General features: G+C 32.6%; 3 protein-coding genes and 1 long non-coding RNA gene across 4 annotated transcripts; all 4 read left to right on the top strand.

Annotated features, from left to right (window-relative positions):
* The first annotated feature begins 312 nt into the window (after positions 1-312).
* Positions 313-1,220, top strand: LOC133203134 (uncharacterized). The gene is made up of 4 exons (XM_061338979.1): positions 313-329; positions 419-474; positions 573-868; positions 1,122-1,220. The coding sequence occupies exons 1-4, from the start codon at positions 313-315 to the stop codon at positions 1,218-1,220; spliced, it is 468 nt and encodes a 155-aa protein (XP_061194963.1).
* Positions 1,221-1,439: 219 nt separating this feature from the next.
* On the top strand, positions 1,440-8,611 carry LOC133203208 (uncharacterized). Its single transcript, XR_009723354.1, has 3 exons — positions 1,440-1,492; positions 8,401-8,437; positions 8,556-8,611. It is a non-coding gene; the product is annotated as an uncharacterized LOC133203208 (long non-coding RNA).
* On the top strand, positions 2,890-4,095 carry LOC133203191 (uncharacterized). Its single transcript, XM_061339036.1, has one exon. The coding sequence runs from the start codon at positions 2,890-2,892 to the stop codon at positions 4,093-4,095; it is 1,206 nt and encodes a 401-aa protein (XP_061195020.1).
* A 213-nt stretch (positions 8,612-8,824) lies between the features above and the next one.
* LOC133203190 (receptor-type tyrosine-protein phosphatase kappa-like) lies at positions 8,825-16,869 on the top strand. Its single transcript, XM_061339035.1, has 11 exons — positions 8,825-8,945; positions 10,060-10,208; positions 10,448-10,583; positions 11,200-11,346; positions 13,546-13,639; positions 13,873-13,946; positions 14,161-14,295; positions 14,652-14,771; positions 14,960-15,108; positions 15,432-15,567; positions 15,976-16,869. Exons 1-11 carry the CDS (start codon positions 8,883-8,885, stop codon positions 16,051-16,053), a joined length of 1,281 nt encoding a protein of 426 aa, XP_061195019.1. The 5' UTR covers positions 8,825-8,882; the 3' UTR covers positions 16,054-16,869.
* Positions 16,870-18,078: the final 1,209 nt, after the last annotated feature.

Here is an 18,078-nt window from a genome sequence, read left to right as displayed (position 1 = left end):
GACTGTGAAGAAAAAACGGTACTGCAAAAGAATTTAATCTATATCTCTTACGAAAGACACATTGCAACAAAACTCGTAAACTATATAAAAATGCAAGATACAGCTAACGGTGCTGTATATATATCTATTTAATTTTTTTCAGGGTAATTTACTTGAGACTAGTATGGATGACAATATAGGTATTATCATCGGCGGAATTGCAGGATTTGTGATTGCTGGTTTAGTTGTAGTGACAGTGGTTGTAGCTTTTAGGAGGTTTGTTTTTTGTTTTTTTTTCCTGAATTAATTTATATTGTTCATGATATATTATATATGACAATTACTAAACAGTATTTACAGTATTCACATAATCTAAAAAAAAAATTTTTGCTGTTAATTTTTTATACGTATATCTTTTTTTTTATTATTATTTTTCAAGGCGCAGTGTGCATAAGACTAAAAGAAAAAGTGGACTAGCAAAAGGATCCAGTGATTGTGAGGATTTAATCCTTTTCTTAATGATAACCATTTTTAATATTCATTATTATAAATAATGATGCAGAACACGATAACATACTTATTCATTATTTCAGCCAAAAAGATTTTTTTTGAATCGGACTTCAGTAGCGTTGAATCCAAACCTGCGTCATCCTCTTACCGTGAAAATACATATCTGGAAACAAATAATGAAAAACCAGTGATACACCACAAGAAGAGTGATGATGCTGAAGTTGAATTAGATGATGATGAGAAAATACACTCTGAAAATCCATATGGAGATTTTTACGCAAACGAAACAATAATTCGTGAAATACCTTTAAATCAGCTCGAATCGGTTATTGCAGAAAATAGAATGAATGGAGATGACGGTTTTCAGAAAGAATATGCGGTGAGCACGCACAGGGAACATGATAGAAAAAGTTTTATTTGTTATCTTCCTGAAAATATCATTCATTCCGCCTTTTGATAATAATTAAAGGAAGATTAATTCTTTGTATTTCATTTTATAAATCTCAAAGCATGAAGAGATTGTAAATTTCGTTTTTTTAAGCTAAAAGTACAAGGAAAATACATGAAAAATAATGCACAAAGTATAAACAAAGATGACACGTTCATGGCGTCCTCTTAATATATACTTACAGACATTACCGTACGGTGAAAGATACGAGTGCGACGCTGGAAAGAGCGAAGAAAATATGGCTAAAAATAGATTTAAGACAACTTTTCCCTGTAAGTATTAACCGATCAAGAAAGTGTGAATACAGATTGTTTATAGCGATAACAATAAATACAGTTGTTGTTTTTTTTTTTATTTCGCTTCTGCTATCAACCTTTTTTTAAAATGTAATGTGAACGAACTTAAAATTACTCAAACGTTATCTGCTTCGTATTTTTGCGAAACGTATACTTAAATATTTAAACTGTAAGTGTTTCCTTTTATCCAGATGACCATTCACGAGTTAAATTGAAGTCAGGGACTGGATCAGATTACATAAATGCCAATTACATAGAAGTAAATCAGTATATCAGAATATTTATATTAGAAAAATTATATGAATATTCTCTTGAAAAAATAATCACTTTGTATTCAAAATCCAGAGAAAAAAAAATATGTGTTAAGCTTGTTCTGTAATATTTTTAAGTTGTGCAATTTTGCTCAGTCTGAGTGAAATATCCTCATACATGTATTATATATTTGACCATATTATTCATAATATGGTGGCATATTTCTGCCCCTTGTGTGCAAGTTATTTTTCTATCAAATATGTCGACATGCAAGATAAATATGTTGACATGCAAGATAGTTATGTCAACATGCAACATAAATATGTTGACATGCAAGAAAATTGCAATCAAATAAAAATTATAAAAAAATCTTCAAAAATCTCAAATATCGCCCACATGTGACATTCAACATACTAGATGCTACCTATTTATGTTAACATGCAACTTATGTTAACATGCAAGAAAAATATGTTGACATGCAACATATTTATGTCGACATGCAACTTGGTTATGTTGACATGCGAGATAAATATGTTGACATGCAACATATTTATGTCGACATGCAACTTATTTATGTTGACATGCGACTTATTTATGCTGACATGCAACTTAGTTATGTTGACATGCGGGATCAATATGTTGATATGCAACTTATTTATGTCGACATGCAAGATGAATATGTTGACATGCAACTTATTTATGCAAACATGCAACATATTTATGTCGACATGCAACTTATTTATGATGGCATGCTGTTTGTTTGAAAGAGGGTATAGTTTAATCAAAATCTGTGGTTGCAGTGAATGAAAAGCTTAACCTCTGAACGTTCATCTGGTCTCTACACAACTGACAAGGTAAAACTTTGTTTTAGATCTGATATAAAACTGATATTGGATGTAATGAAGATATTTTGGTTGATTAATCTGGTCTTTTGTATAATCCTTACTGATGATAATTCTTGGTGTCAATATCTTTTTTGGTCAGAGTGTCCAATTCTTAAATGATATTTGTACTTCATGTAGCTATTATTTGATCAAACATAGCACTTTTAGTACTTCACTATCTTTAGTGGCGGATCCAGGAATCTTGAAAAGGGGGGCCCGACCAGTTTGTGGTCGGGGTAGGGGCCCACGATCACACCAAAAAATTGATTTATTAAACTTATGTATATTTCGTACACAAAAGGGGGAGCCCGGTCCCCCTCCCCCCTCTAAATCCGCAGTGCTATCTTACATAAGTTTAACTGAATTGCATTTTTTTTATATAATAAACTCTTACATGCCAAATCGTGGTGTATTTAAAGAATGATTTAGTTTGATGTACATTTACACATGTAGAAAGCAAAACAAAAATTCATTGTGTATAAAGTATTCTTTCCCCATTTTTTTCAGCGACAAAAATACTATGGTTGAAAATATCTATACACCTGCTCTGGCTCAACGTTTGGTTGTGGACGGACTACCCCTCAGTCTGAACGAAATGATTGCTGTGTATTACCACTCTGGTTATACTATTCAGGAAATCATTGGATTTATTGCTCTAAGTGCAAGACAAATTCATCGAGTTTTAAGGAAAATGAATCTGACGATACGAAACAACCAACCACGTTTGGAGGACATTGTAACGGCTATTCTACATGAACTTTCAGGCTCGGGCGGTGACACAGGCTATAGAGGAATGAGGAGACGTCTGCTAATCGACCATAACCTCAATGTGTCTTGTGAATTGGTGCGCCTTGCATTAACTGTTTTGGACGCAGAAGGTGTAATAAGGCGTAGACAACGTCGTCTTCAGCGTAGAAGGTGCATTAACGAAGGGCCTAATTTTTGTGTTCATCTAGATGGCTGGGACAAGTTAAAACCATTCGGAATTTCCATTCATGGCTGTGTAGATGGCTTTTCAAGACGTATTCTCTGGCTCAGAGCTTGCAATTCTAACAAAAACCCTGAGCATATATCCAGATTTTATATAGATTATATCAAAGAAATAAACGGGGTTCCTGTAGTCGTATACGCAGACAGGGGTACTGAAAACTCCATAGTTCGAGATATGCAATACGCTTTGCGATGGAATCACCAGGATCCCTTGCAAAGACTATCAAGTTTTAGGTATGGATCGTCATATAGAAATACAAGAATAGAGCGATTTTGGCGGTGTTTACGAGAAATGTGTGGCAATTTTTGCATAAATTACTTTAAGGATATGGATAATTTAGGTGTTTTTGACACCTCCGACATAGTTCACCTGGAGTGTGCGAGGTATTGTTTCTTACCCATTATCACCAGAGAATTGAATAGAGCTATACAGCATTGGAATGAACACACAATTAGAAGAAACCGCAATGCAGACTGTCCGTCTGGAAATCCAGATGTTATGTATTTTCAGCCCGAAATTTACCAAACAAGAGATTTCAAAATGCCTGTACCTGATAATCTGAATGGCATAGAACAAGAATATTGTGCCTACCCTCCTGCAAATGGTGTTTCAATGGAATTTGATGTTATTTGTACTCAAATAAGAATGGAAAACGGTTTGAATTACCCACCAAACACTGTAGAAGAAGCAACAGAACTCTTTATCCGAATAACAGACTATGTAGATCGCTTATAAATTACATGTATGTACATACATTTACTTGCCTCTTGTCGTTTTCAGGAGGTACTTTTTTCTTTATGTTCCGAATATTGTTTGATAAAGGAATGAGAAATTGTATCTTTGCGAGGCTTTGTGTATTTAATTGCAAATGTGTATTTCTAGTAAAGTATATCTATTAATAGTACATAATATTAGTAATTATTCGTTTTTTTAAATCTGTTTTAACCGTCAAAGTCAAAAATCATAATAAATTCAAAAATTTGTAATGAGTACTGTTGAGTGTTGAAGTAAGAGTACAATAGAGTATTTTCCTATGGAATAAAGAATGCATTTGGTCAGCTTTTTTTTAGATAACTAGGTCAAACTTTTAATTCAAGGTAAAAAATTAAAAAGAATTGTTCCTTTTTAATGAAGCTGTCATAAATAATGCACCTGTAAATAATAAAAGCTCTAGATCTATTCTCCCTCATTCAGAACATACCTACTTGACATTAAAAAGGACATTGTTACGATTTTGGTCATATTTTATATTACCATTTTTATTGTTTAAAATATTAAATTAGTTAAGTGCACTTCATACCTTTTATTCTTAAACTGTTTCATGTAGAACTTCACTGAATTCATGAATCATTGAGATGTCTACCATCACATAGGGCCCCACTCCAATAATGGACAATAGGATGAAAAGCATTTCAGAGAATTTTGCTTTGACCTTGACCTATAACTTAGAAATTGTCCAGTTGGCATAAAACTTTTATTTAAGTCTCATTACCTCTTACCTAAAGCCATTTATTTTTGGTTCTGAACAAGATTAAGCAAGTGAAAAATATTATTCAAGGTCACTGCACATCCTTTGACCACAGACACTCTGTGGAAGTATGAACCAGACTGGACCAAGTGGAAAAAATATGTGCTCCGGACAAAGATTTTTCATATACAATTCTGCTATGACCTTAACCTTAGACCTTGAAACATAGTTCATAGTTCAAGGTCAATGCACACCCTTTAAAAGAGATCTCGGACGGACAGATGGACGGATGGACACACTAATTCCTATAGGTCGCCGCAGAGAGGGGCCCTTAAAACGTTTTATAGTCTATGGTCACGTTTCTGAATCGCCAGGACATTTTATCAAAGGAAATGCAATTTATACTTTGTTGTCCACATCATATTATAGAAAATAATTTAAACTGCAATATCTGCTTGAATAAATTTTCGGTCATTAAAATCAACTTCAATTTTACCGACAAAAAAAAAAAAAAACCAAGAACCGTGCCACATTGCACATGTCTTGGATAGTAACGGATCTGCACGCACGCACAAATGTTCATAGTTGTGTATCACATAATTTCTTTTGCATTTAAATTTAATCATTTAATTCAAAATCTTATCATTTTGAAAATCGATCATATTTAAAAAAGTATATACCCCAAATGAAATCACAAATCGATCATATTCACTGAAAACTTTGTCGCCATTCCTGGGTCTTCGGGCACTTACATGGATTTGTGATTTTTTGGATATTTACTTTTTCAAAATTATATATATATGCTTCAATGCGGTCGACAACATTTTTACGGTTTGGAAGCATAACTGATTTTAAAAAAATCAAACAAGGGTTGTTAAGATTTCTTAAAAAAAAAATAAATGTTGCTGAACTTTGATAAATCACAAGACTAACTGAAATGATTTTTTATACCCCCGCTCCGAAGGAGAGAGGGGGTATACTGTTTTACCCTTGTGTGTCTGTCTGTCTGTCCGTCTGTCTGTCTGTCCGTCTGTCTGTCTGTCTGTCCGTAACAAACTTTGGTCGCAGTTTTCTCAGCAACTACTCATCAGAGGTGCTTGAATTTTTAACACACTCTTTGTTTAGGCATGCCATATGGTGGGATTCATTTCTGTACGAATTCGATGTCAACTTCCTGTTTATCCGTGCGTTTGTCCATACCATACATAAAAAAAATTGGTCGTAGTTTTCTCAGCAACTACTCATCGCAGATGCTTGAAATTTTAGCACAATCTTTGTTTAGGCATGCCATATGGTGGGATTCATTTTTGTACGAATCCGATGTCAACTTCCTGTTTATCCGTGCGTCTGTCCGTATCACACATAACAAACTTTGGTCGCAGTTTTCTCAGCAACTACTCATCACAGGTGCTTGAAATTTTAACACACTCTTTGTTTAGGCATGCCATATGGTGGGATTTATTTTTGTACTAATCCGATGTCAACTTCCTGTTTATCCGTGCGTCTGTCCATACCACACATAACAAACTTTGGTCGCAGTTTTCTCAGCAACTACTCATCACAGGTGCTTGAAATTTTAACACACTCTTTGTTTAGGCATGCCATATGGTGGGATTCATTTTTGGAACAAATCCGATGTCAACTTCCTGTCTATCCGTGCGTCTGTCCGTACCATACATAACAAATTTTGGTCGTAGTTTTCTCAGCAACTACTCATTGCAGATGCTTGAAACTTTAGCACAATCTTTGTTTAGGCATGCCATATAATAGGATTTATTTTTGGAACAAATCCGATGTCAACTTCCTGTTTATCCGTGCGTCTGTCCGTACCATACATAATAAATTTTGGTCATAGTTTTCTCAGCAACTACTCATCGCAGATGCTTGAAATTTTTTCTTTGTTTAGGCATGCCATATGTTGGGATTCAGTTTTTACAAATCCGATGTCAATTTCCTGATTATCACTGTGTTTGTCCATAACTGAACTTGTGTATTTACATCAGAGCGGGGGTATTATTAGTGAGCATTGGCTCACAGACTTCTTGTTTTTTTTTTTTTTTTTTTTTTTTTTTTTTTTTTTAATTTATTTTTTTTTTAAATACAATTTTCTAATTGAACTATTGCAACCAAATAAAAAAAAACGTGGCAATATGGGGGAAAAATTAAAATCGATGACAATAAATAATACCAGATCACTTAAATAAAATATCTAAAAACTTGCGTTAAGAGTCTTCATTAAGTTCCAAATATTTGTTTTCAATTTGAAATAAGCAAATGTAACACAAATGAGTCATTTGGTACATTAAAACACCCTGTTATTTTTCTTTGATAAAGCAAGTTGTTTTTTAATACCCTCTTTACATTGAACTCACCAGGTTTTAATTAAGATATCATATATGGGGAAAAAATGAATTTATCAATAATATTCAATTTGAATAAAACTGAAAAAGGTAATGTTTTAGAGAAATGTGGCAAGTTTGGATGCTATTGAAAATGATCTTCAAGTGTCTTGATAAAGAAAATCAACTACCGGGTACTAATTTATTTTAAGGGAAACAATCAAACAAAATGCACATTGAAAATGATATATAAACCATGGTGATTAAGATAATGTACACAAGTTGTCTAAAAATAAGTCCTCTCGGGAGCACAATGTAAGCATGTGGAGTGAAAAGGGTATAACAAAATTCAGAAAATAACAACCATGCATATTAAAACTTCAGATTGTTCAGATACACGCAAGTATTTTGACAATGCATGTGTAAATGGTACAAAAACAGTGTATCGGCACCAAACTAAAGCAACATAATAAAGTAATTGAAAATCATAAAAAATGTAGCTTAATTGTTTAAGCTATATGGGTCTTTGTAGACTGCTAGGTTGCAGTCACTTTAACTATTAACAATGATCATGAGCCCTGCTTAACCCGCATAGCATGTAAACATAACTCAGTTGCATATTGACATAAATAAGTTGCATGTCAACATATTTATCTCGCATGTCAACATAAATAAGTAGCATGTTATCATAACTAAATTGCATGTTGATTTAAATAAGTTGCATTTCAACATAATTAAGTTGCATGTCAACATATTTATCTCGCATGCCAACATAACTAAGTTGCATGTTGACATAACCAAGTTGCATGTCGACATAACTTAGTTGCATGTTGACATAAATAAGTTGCATGTTGACATTAATAAGTAGCATGTTAACATATCTAATTTGCATGTTGACATAAATAACTTGCATGCCAACATATTTATCTCGCATGTTAACATAAATAACTTGCATGTTGACATAAATAAGTAGCATCTTGCATGTTGGATGTCACATGTGGGCGATATTTGAGATTTTTTTTTAGATCTTTTATAATTCTTATTTGAATGCAATTTTCTTGCATGTTAACATATTTATGTTGCATGTTGACATAACTATCTTGCATGTCAACATATTTATCTTGCATGTCGACATATTTGATAGAAAAATAACTTGCACACAAGGGGCAGAAATATGCCACCATATTATAGGTTACGATATTAAAGATATATAGTGTTTTTTTTTAACTCCAGGGTTCAGAAAAAGATGAGCAATATATTGCCACGCAAGGTACAAACTTGATATAAAAATAAACAAATCTTTTGTTTACATGTAAAATTTGACGACTTACTTTCACAATCTGTCAAAAATAATATCAATAATATCAATGTTCATGTCTTATCTTTAGGGCCGAGACAAAACACAGTTGTTGATTTCTGGATAATGATTTGGCAAGAACACGTGACAACCATTGTAATGTTGACCAACCTTAAGGAAGGGACTAAAGTAAGAAGCATTTGACAATTAATTTGCATTTTAATATTAACATACTCTCTTAACTCTAATTCATTGAGAAAACTGTGATTTTACAATACAGGTGTAATATGTTAAAAAAAAAATCCGATTTGAAGTGTGTTTCCCTTATAATTATTTCTTTATCAACTAAAAGACAAAATGCACCAAGTACTGGCCAGATGCAAACAAACACATTAGCTATGGAAATGTGTCGGTTAAAATGATGGAAGAAAAAGATTATGCATTCTACATAATTCGGAAGTTTACAGTATACCATAAAGAGGTAAGTTTATAAAGAAAAATTATTTCACTATGACGTTTTTTTTGCTCTCATAATTTGATTTAGGATTTTTTTGTCGCATGATAGTTACAGACCTTAAGAAGCTTCAACCCAGTAAAGCGATATAAGATGTATAATAGCGGGTTGTTATTTTTGCTTATAATGGGTGAGACTAGATCTTTCTATGAAATTTTCTTTATAGCCAAAACGCTCGCCATTAGAAATAACTACTCCAATAAATTATCCCAATTCATACAAATGTCTTAAATAATTTATAAAATGCTAAAGATTTTAGATTTTAAGATCCGGTTCATTACTGTATGCAGTCGACGGGATTTAGTAAGCAAAATAATTTAAGCAGAGTAACGTTTTATTTCTCATTCGATAAATCCCAGTAATGTCCTATAAGGCAGATATGCCTATTTATGAAAGTAATAACAAAAGGAAGAAAGAATAATAACTTAAAAGATAGAAATAAATAAATAAATTATTTAAGAGACATTTCATTTGCAACATTTCTAAAAATAAGTCAAAATATGCATGATAATCTATCCGGATTTTTTTATTGTAGCATGGACCCTTTTGTCCTAAATACTTCTAGCTAACAGTATTGAAAGCTAGATGCGAAATTCAATATTTTTTTTTCAAAATATTTTACAAGTTCATTTATCTTTCCTTAGCGATTAATCAATCCCAAGAAATTGAAATACATTAGCAGGCCTCTAAGTGGCCTCTAATATTTAGGCACCAACTGGCGCCTTATCAAAAAAAAAAAAAAAAAAAAAAAAAAAAAAAATTGGTCGCCAATGCAAATTTTTAGTCGCCAACTTTAAAAGTTAATAGAATATAGGGACCCATGATGTGCCAAAGAAAACACGACATATCCATTGCTAAATCTTATTTCCTCTTCTTTTAAATTTCTTTTCGCTTTTTTCAGAAAAGTTGTTGAAATGTGATAATTTCCGGAATTCTACGAACGATAAGTCAATTTAAATGGTCACCAATTTGGCGATTTAGGTAAAAATTTTAGGCGCTATGGCGACTAAATTAGTCGCATATTAGAGCCCTGATTAAGAATTCTAGACATAGTTACTCGAAATATTTTACATTGTTTTAGACGAAGAGCAAGCGTCTAGTAACCCAGTACCATTATACTGCTTGGCCAGACCACGGTACCCCAGACCCTCTTTGTCTTGTTATTTTCCTTGATCATGTGACCAGGACAGAAGCCAGTCAGAGAAAATACCCAACAGTTGTGCACTGCAGGTAAGAAGAAATGCAATACAAAATCACAAATAATTTCAAGGGTTTTATTTAATGGTGAGTAGTATTTGACTTATTACAAAAATATTTCTAAAAGTTATTTCAATGGAAGGATTTCTTTTTTTTTAATTTGAAGCTTTGATACTCAAAATCCATAATGTGAGACAAGCTTTATTGACATCGGCTTAAGTGTGAAACAAGCATAATACCTATTCGTCTTCTTAAAATTTTCCTTACTTTAGTGCGGGTATAGGTAGAACGGGGACATACATAGCAATAGACGTCCTGAACCAGATTGGAAAAAGGACAGGGAAAGTCAACGTAGCAGAATATGTCAAGAAGATGAGAGAAAACAGGATGAATATGGTCCAAACATATGTTAGTCTCTCTTCTACAATTATTTTGTTCATATTGTTTCTCTTATTATCCCTGCGCAACGTAGTTGGAGGGGACACAGTTACGCGCTTGTGTGTGTGTGTGTGGAGGGGGGGGGGTGTGCCTATTTGTGCGAAAAGGACGTTATTTGTCCTTTGATGCGTAAAGGAAATTACGTAATTTGCATGAGGATCGATGTCTCGATGTCTTAAAATGCTCCATTGATTTACGTGTATAAAAATGTTCTTTTGCGAGGGGATGCTCCGCTTTGCGGTGCCCTTGTTATGTTTTTCATCTATTCTGATTTTTCTCATCAACCTCAAAAATGTTAAACAATAAATATTTCAGTATTGAAATCAGTTGCCTGCGTGGCTCAGTTGTTAGAGGGTTGGCTCTAGAGTCGCGGAGTAAGTTGATCCTTAAGTGTTCCAGTCCCACTGCAGGACGTGGAGACAGCATTAGTTTGTTCTTTTATGCGTAATGGACGTGTGCGTAAAGGAGTGACGTAATTTGCATCGGGCTTGAATGCTGCCATGATTTATAGATATGCTCTTTTGCGAGGAGATGCTCCGCTTTGCGGTGTCCTGCTTGATATTGTATATTTTAATTATTTTTGCAGGAGCAGTATATGACCATTTTCCTTGCTTTAAATGAAATATTTAAATCCCCGGTTAACAGCGTCACCGTTGATGAATTTACTAAAACGGCTGAAACCAAGAGAACTGACAAACCAGCCAATCAGAGTGCACTTCAAAAGGAATTTCAGGTACACATTTTTTGTGATGGCTTGGAAAATAAATTTTAAGAATAGCGCCTTTTTGATAATTGTTGAAAAAATAAGGACTTTGAATCACAAATCATAAATCCCATAGTACTCATCATTTTCCAATGAATTAAAGGACTTTGAATCACAAATGATTAATTTCTTATATGTCTCAAAATCAGAACTGCACAATTACGCACATCACTGCGCACAAACATGGTTGCACAGCAACACAAATTATTTTTTATACTGCTGCAAGGGGTTACATGTAATATTAGGAGATTTATTCGATCAAACTTAAATGTTGGGAGGGGTAGAATAATCCTTGGAACAAAAAGTTTTTTAGTTAGAAAATTCATTAACAAACATCTCCATGTCCAAAGATAATTTAAAAACCTAATTCCTCAAGGTGATATCTCACTTCAACATCATAAAAAGGTTTCCAGCTTCTGAGGATCATTCACTTAATGTTTATTTATCTATATCGAAATTGTCCAGTTATATTAAATGTGCTACGGTATTGCTTCTTGTAAAAGCAGAATAAGCAACTCAGGTGAGGTAAAAAGAAAGATCGTACATTAATTTCTTCTTGTAAAACATTAACATCATTGTCATTTCTGTAAGTCGGAACTGTAAAATTTGAATGCATTATTGACAATGTGTATTCTCTCTCTGGTACAGGATAAGTCCCCTAAGGAGGTAGAAAAATGAAATACATTGTTGATGCAATTGAAACAAGTTCATTGTGAAAACAGGTTCAGCACCCTTTTGATCTGGGAGATTTTTTTTTCTTTTTGGACTGAGGAAGGAATACTCAGTGTTTGATATAAATGTTGTTTTTCCCGATTTAAAAAAAAAACAAAAACAAAAACAAAAAACAACAACAACAGATTTTTGCTTTTTTTCACGCTATTTTACCATTGAAAATTTTGCTTTTAAAGAGGTAACGTTAAAAAATTAAAAAAAATATCTTTGAACATTTACTTTCAACAACACACCAGAAGTATAACAGCTCGCAGAATAATTCGCTTAACCTGAAATGAGACCTCACAACTAAAAGAGGTCTTCTTCTGAATTAGTTCTTCAAAAGGTGGTATTTTTCGCTTCTCTTGATCAATAGGAAAGACAGTTAAAGCCTTTTAAAGTACGTATATATGTTTTTTTTTTCTTTTTCTTTTTTTTCTATTTTACTGAATGCAGCTTCCTTTTTATTTTACAGGAAGTTCTGTTCAATTATAAAAATAGTATATACTAAAGAATATTTATTGTCATCTTAACGTAGCCACCCTACACTCCCACACCCCAACTTCTAACCCTCCAGCACAACAGCGAATTTTCCTCTAAACCTGAAAAATGGACATCAGATCGACAAATTTTGGCACCTATTGACCATGAATGAGAAAATTAAAAAAAAAATCTAGCAAAACAACGTGTGTAAATGTTTTAATTTCCAATTACAGGTGTCTATCATTGAGATTTTTGGCCCGTATAATTTTTACATTTTTGGTACCATGATGTCTTCTGTTTTGTTTTGTTTTTTTGTGTTTAATTCATTTTATTTTTATTAACATTAACTTGATCTTGATGGAAGTACATAGTTCTACTATTGAGTAGGATATGAGAAAAAAAAATCTACATTTAATTTATATAACAATAACATCTAAAATAGGCTCTATTTCATTTTCTTTAAAGTTGAGTTATACTTCAGCAAGGTTTTCCTTTGTGTATGTGTGTGTTGGGGGGAGGGGGGGTTATCTTTTTTTTTACGAATATACACTTCTTTAAGCATAACTCCTTCAACTTAAGGATCAGCTTTGGATGAAATACGCTTTTGCTTGCAATGACAGACTTTTTATTCAACCTTGCTATTAGCTTTTGAGACTCTTTCTATTACTTCGTGTAAAGATGCATTTTTTCACTACAGTATTTATTGATATTTATATTATTTGAATTTTGAATCAAAAAAAAATGCTCCATAGAACTTAAATACAATCTGGGTGTAGTAAATCTGAAGAAGATTGAGGCAACCGGTTCTTATCTATCAATGGGAACCTAGGGGAGAAACACGGTGCAAGTATTACCTTACCCAGTCCCCATCTCTAGATGAAAGATAAAAAATGAAAGATGAAAAATATAAAACTAAAAAAAAAATGTATTTTTATCACAGTATTGATAATTTTCTACTTTTGCTTGTTTAATTAGCTTCTGATGAAGATAAGACCCACATACAGCGATGAAGACTTCAAGCTAGCCAAGGAAAGCTGTGGAGACATTTATTTTAACGGTGTATTGCCCTGTAAGTAAATTTTATGAAATGTATATATTTCACACTGATTTCTTTTTCTTTTTTTTTTTTTTTTAGTAATTTGGAAGTTAGTTTACCCAAAAAATACTTTCTTTTATATATACTGAAGATGGACGAGAAATTGTTTTCAGCATTACCGATGTAGGGTTGGCATTTTATCTTCTTTACCATTTACAAAAGTGTAAAAGATATCTTTTTAAATCTGTTCTTTTGTATTTAATCAGTGGATAAATACAGCGTACATCTTTCTTCTGTTGTGCCTAAAAGGGGGAATTTTATTAACGCCATCATTGCTCCAGTAAGTACTCAATGAAGAAAATATGTAAAAAAAAAAAAACAAAAAAACAAAAAAAAACAAACTTGAAAATGTTCACTTTTTAATGACTACCAGAAGGATTTATGTTCCTAATGTGTACATAGAATAGAGTTGTTTGATTAAGATTCTCTATATCTCTATGTTACCTAACCAACAATGAAATGTAAAGTTGTTTTTTTTTTCTATTGTCGTGTAGACATACAACAAGAATAATGCATTTATTGTAACGCAATATCCAACGAAAGAAGACGCTATAGACTTTCTGCGGCTGCTCACAGATCATGAGTCTGACACCCTCGTCTGCATGGATCCATTGAACCAGATCGACTCGGTGTGATATTTAATTGACTTAAGTTAACATATTCTTTTTTTTCCTCTATTTTAGACTATATTTCGTTGTGTTTCAAGTTTTATATCTGTGAAAAGGCAACTCTTTTCTTTTTTTTTTTTTTTTTTTTTTTTTGAAATGCAAAAGCATTTTTCAAAAACGTCTTCTTTATATATATGATGTGTACGAATACATATACAGGTGTATTTGTTTTTTTTTGAATACCTTGCTCGATGCACTATCTAAAAAACAAATCAATATTATATATACATAATGCTTATTGACCATAGATTTTTCATTTGTTTAGTTTGTTGATCGTATATACAGGAATATATTACACTACATCTTTTTTTCTGAAGAGTAAGGCATGGTTACCAAGCCCCTCCTCCTCTAAGACAATCCCTCCTTTCACCATACACTGTCAATCAAAATCTGGAACTGGCTTCAACACTACCATTGTTCACATCCTGCATAATAATGTAAATAAACATTTTTTGTCTGTTTGTTAAACATGTATATTATTAAATTCGTTTTCTCTTTTTAGAAATAATTATTCTCCTTAACCAATGAATTTAATTTGTTTTGAACAATACATTTCACATATTTAATAAATGTTTCTAAAAACAAATAGGAAAAAAGAAGTCACATTATGTGCTTATTTTCTTAGAGTGAGAATGAGGCTCATCCCATAACAATAATTGAACCAAAAGTCAGCATAAAAACATCCGAACCTACTCTCGACACCTCTCAGCTTCGGAATCTGGTTTCTGTCACATTGGGTGTTGAGACAGAAAACCCTATCACAGTAGTTAGCAGGTCGTCAGTTTGCTATTTCTTTAATAAGAAATGTTTATTATATTGAGATATTCATTGCTTAGCATGTTAAAAATGGATTTTTTTTTCAAAAATATTTTTTAAGTTTAAAACTTGAAATTTCAATCATGCGAATACTGTGCATGTGAAGTTCAATATTGTGTACCTATATAGTATCAATAGAGTATAACGAATAAAGGAAAAAGTAACTGTGATCGATATAATCTGATGAAACATATACATGTTGTTTAATTAATTAACTACGTACATACATGTATGTAATATTCCTCACTGCTATGAACTATATGTATCCTTGATTTCTTTAGTGATGGGGCGTCCCTGTGTGGTGTTTTTTGTGCCGCTCATAACGTAATACAACAAATAAACATGGATAGCAGGGTAGATGTTTTTACTGCTGTGAGACAATTACAAGTTAGAAGACCAGAATTCTGTTCCAATCTTGTAAGTTTCAATACAATAAATCACTTTATATACACGAGAGCTTTATTTTCATGTAATTATGGGAGACTGCCTGCGTGCGAAACTTCTATTCGTGCGAATATGTGTGTTATTTAAATAATATATATAACAATAACAAAAGTGAACATTTTTTTCTTGCTTATCAATACCAAATATCTATGTCGTAAGAAATATGTTACATAAAATAATAATATTGAAAAAAATTGAGAACTAAAATATTTACCGAGTGATTTGGAAACCAGGTAGATTTCTGAACAAAATAAAGCAATGTGGTATAGAATTTATGAAAGATCATGCACTATTTATGATCTCTAACCTTCAATTTTACAATCTGAAAAAAAAATCTAATGCATCTAAATCTCTTGAAGTATGTTGATATTTTTTTTTCAGGATGAATATCGCTTCGTGATCAAAGCTGTGTATGATCACATTGAAAGTTCCAGCGAGAGTATATACTGCAATCAGTAAAAAGGTTGATACAAAGAGGTCGTTGATCAAAAAATACTACTGACACTTATTTTATTCAAATGGAACTGCATCTACATGAATCGACCTCCAAGAATGGAAATGTCTGTTCCTGCGTGTGATTGACACCCATGCAGATTTGAGAATTTATAATTTTGTTACTTAATTTTAACACTTACACCCCTCATATATCTAAATGCGATAAGATGCATTTAAATACATTATACAGAAACTATTGTGCTTTTTAACCCAAATTATTTTTGACATTTAAAAGCATTTATATAAGCTTTTACGGTAGCTGCAGAACTGTAGCGTTATGAGTTTATATATTAGTCTTTGACCATAACGCTGTGTACAGATCCCGTAATGCAAATATAGTGCAGTTTACCGTGCATGATTTTCTGCGCACGGTTGGGGAGAATTTCACAACTTTCTAGCATTAGTCAATTGACTACGCTTCACTACCTAATTCTAGACATATTCTTTAATCAACCTGTGTATTACATCCATCTCCTTACCCTTCACAGTCGTCTCTACAAACCAATGAAATCGATTGTTTTGAATTTTTTGTCTGCTGGCAGAAAACCGGAACGGTACAGTTCTGCAGCTATGTATACCGAAGCTACTATGCGTCAATTATGTGTTAAGATTACATATCAATTTTGACATATATTTTCATTCTGTAGTAATTTGTTTATGACTGATTCACATAAAATATACATGACTGATCGAGTGAAATTCATTTGGTGCCTCATTTCTATACAATTTATATTAAATCATTGTACGAGGCTTATCCAAGAAAAATGCGAAGAATTTCAATATTTTTGGTTTCACTTCTATTATAATGTTTAAAATTGCCATATACTATTATCGTCAATTGTTTTAAAATAAAGTATCAATTTCAATAAAATATCTCTATAAATAACACGTTCCTGTCTGTTAAATGAGTCTTACAAAATATGTGTCGAGGAAACACTGACGAACTCGAAACTTTGAGGTAACAGTTCACCAACAACGATCATAATCCTAACTTCGCATAGTTACATATAACTCTATTAAGTTAAGGCCTTCTTATTCTAATTGAAAATGTTTTTGGACATTAAAAAAATATGCTTATGGTATAAGAAAGTTAATATTGAATTTATGTATCCTATTCTCACCATTGAGTGCCAATCGTTTTCCCCAAGTAAAAGACGTTTAAAAACAGCAAGTCTTTGATGAACAGATGATACTTAAGTTGGGGAAATATATGAAAATGAAGTGTTCAAGAGAACATGAATTAATAATAAACAGCTAGAGTAATTTACTGTAGATTTCAATTTATATAGTATAAGATCTAAGGAGAGAACACTCTACATGCATAAAAATACCATGGAAATACATGTAGAATTCTACTATACACAACCATCTCTATGTCTGACGTCCATTTCTTGAATGTTCAGCTTGTCTACATATTTTTGGTATACCAAACGACTCTTCCATAGCATAAATGGTATAGCCATTCTCTACAATCTGATTAAAATCAGATCCTTTGATCCGCTCACATAGATCGCTACACAAGGATCTGAAGAAACCCCATTCAGGGTCATCTCCCGGTGACCTTTCAATTATCCAATCAAACGTTTGTTTGCAAGAATTTAGAAGTATCTCGGAATTCAGTTACAGAAGTGAAAAACCCGATGATACACGGACGGAAAATGGCGACCTGGTTTCCCTAGCCTGTCAAAAGAACGACCAAAGTCTTTTCTTCATAGAATTATATTTAGTACTTGCTTTTGTCTTGTTTTTTAGCTCTTTGTTTTGTTCGAAACAATAAGACCTTCTCCACAGCTACTTTCACTTCTACATTCATTTTCCCGAATGTCGCTTAAGTACGATCTCTCTGATTGGTCAAAATTTTAATGAGTATTTTTATTAGAAAGGTCACCAGGAGATGACCCTGAATGGGATTTCTTCAGATCCTTGTGTAGCGATCTATGTGAGTGGATCAAAGGACCTGATTTTAATAAGATTGCCATTCTCTATTGA

Source organism: Saccostrea echinata, unplaced genomic scaffold, assembly GCF_033153115.1.
Source record: "Saccostrea echinata isolate AGI-Se365-2 ecotype Australia unplaced genomic scaffold, CSIRO_AGI_Sech_v1 ptg000048l, whole genome shotgun sequence".
NCBI lineage: Eukaryota > Metazoa > Mollusca > Bivalvia > Ostreida > Ostreidae > Saccostrea > Saccostrea echinata.
Note: the sequence above shows the minus strand (reverse complement) of the source record. Positions and strands in the feature narration are given on the sequence as shown.

Bases quoted from the DNA above. Each gene is read 5' to 3' on its own strand.
- LOC133203190 (XM_061339035.1), top strand. From the start codon at position 8,883: ATGATGGAAGAAAAAGATTATGCATTCTACATAATTCGGAAGTTTACA. The intron at 14,772-14,959 runs GTAAATAAACAT...TTATTTTCTTAG, and splicing joins TTCACATCCTGCATAATAAT to AGTGAGAATGAGGCTCATCC. The intron at 15,109-15,431 runs GTCGTCAGTTTG...TGATTTCTTTAG, and splicing joins CCTATCACAGTAGTTAGCAG to TGATGGGGCGTCCCTGTGTG.
- LOC133203134 (XM_061338979.1), top strand. The intron at 475-572 runs GTGAGGATTTAA...TCATTATTTCAG, and splicing joins AGCAAAAGGATCCAGTGATT to CCAAAAAGATTTTTTTTGAA. The intron at 869-1,121 runs GTGAGCACGCAC...ATATACTTACAG, and splicing joins GTTTTCAGAAAGAATATGCG to ACATTACCGTACGGTGAAAG.
- LOC133203191 (XM_061339036.1), top strand. From the start codon at position 2,890: ATGGTTGAAAATATCTATACACCTGCTCTGGCTCAACGTTTGGTTGTG.